The sequence below is a fragment of the Heliconius melpomene genome, unplaced genomic scaffold, assembly GCF_056956725.1.
Source record: "Heliconius melpomene rosina isolate 202511_hmr_F unplaced genomic scaffold, ASM5695672v1 ptg000036l, whole genome shotgun sequence".
NCBI lineage: Eukaryota > Metazoa > Arthropoda > Insecta > Lepidoptera > Nymphalidae > Heliconius > Heliconius melpomene.
The window spans coordinates 146,863-148,178 of record NW_028181859.1 but is presented as its reverse complement, the minus strand read 5'-3'; the positions used below and the strand labels follow the sequence as shown (position 1 = coordinate 148,178).

At 43.6% G+C, this 1,316-nt stretch overlaps 1 protein-coding gene across 1 annotated transcript; it reads left to right on the top strand.

Annotated features, from left to right (window-relative positions):
- Positions 1 to 252: 252 nt before the first annotated feature.
- LOC146526606 (uncharacterized) lies at positions 253 to 1,056 on the top strand. Its single transcript, XM_085206941.1, has one exon. It carries the CDS (start codon positions 253 to 255, stop codon positions 1,054 to 1,056), a length of 804 nt encoding a protein of 267 aa, XP_085063067.1.
- The last annotated feature ends 260 nt before the right edge of the window (positions 1,057 to 1,316 follow it).

Genomic DNA, 1,316 nt, shown 5'->3' with positions numbered 1-1,316 from the left:
ATTTTCTCTTCACGTATCTGTGAGTGAAATAAATTTGGACAATTTCTCCACAAAATTTGGATTTTTAATTTTACTCATTTAGTGTAAAATAAATAAGATCATATTAAATAGTGGTATCACATCTCAACCGCTATATTGGTGACCCCTAAATTGGTGAGCACTACAATAAATACCTACGTTTACTGCTGGCAAGAAGATTTAAAACGGCAGGAGGCCATTTTAACGACCTTGGCAAGTGACCTCTGATACAAGATGGAGGACGCGACTACTTCCAACGTGTGCAGAATTGGCGTGCGTATTCCACCATTCTGGCCGGAAGAACCAGCCCTTTGGTTTTCACAAATTGAAGGTCAGTTTGCTTTATCTAATATAACAAGTGATACTACAAAATTTTATTACGTTGCCGCTCAGTTAGATAATCAATTTGCTGTCGAGGTGAAGGATATTATCATTTCTCCTCCCGAGACGGATAAATACATCACTCTTAAAACGCAACTGATTAAAAGATTGTCTGCGTCTCAAGAAAAGAAAGTGATGCAGTTGCTGAGGCACGAGCAGCTAGGTGATCGCAAGCCATCACAGTTTCTGCGATACATGCAAGATCTTGCGGGTTCATCTGTCCCCAAGGATTTTTTAAAAACATTATGGTCGAGTAGGTTACCACAAAACATTCAAACAGTTATAGCTTCACAGCCTGATCTGCCTATCGAAAAATTAGCTGACCTGGCAGACAAGGTGCATGAGATAGCACCCTCATCACCACAGGTCGCAAGCACATCTGCGATGGCCACACCCCCTGCATCCTCCATGTTGGAAGAAATGGCCAAGCAGATCCAACTCCTGACCAAGCAGGTATCGGAACTCTCGACCCAGGTACGTCACAACTCGGTCTCATCAAAATTTAGAGAGCGTTCCCGGAGCCATTCCAGACATCGCAGGAAGTCGACTACCCGGCAAAAGTGTTGGTACCATTTTAAATTTGGTTCAAATGCTAAAAAATGTGTGCAGCCATGTAATTACGGAGAGTCGGAAAACTCTCTGGGCAGCCGGAAGTAGCGGCCAACGTCTGCCCTTTACCTACAGGCCGTCTTTTCATTACCGACCGTATTTCAAAAATGCTTTTCCTCATTGATACTGGCTCGGATCTCTGCGTTTTTCCACGGTTGGCTACCAAGGCGCCCTGTACCAAGACAAAGTATGAACTCATGGCGGCGAACGGTACAGTCATTCATACTTACGGTCCTACATTGTTACACTTAGACCTAGGACTAAAGCGTACTTTCACCTGGAAATTTACCATCGCTGATGTTTCAAAG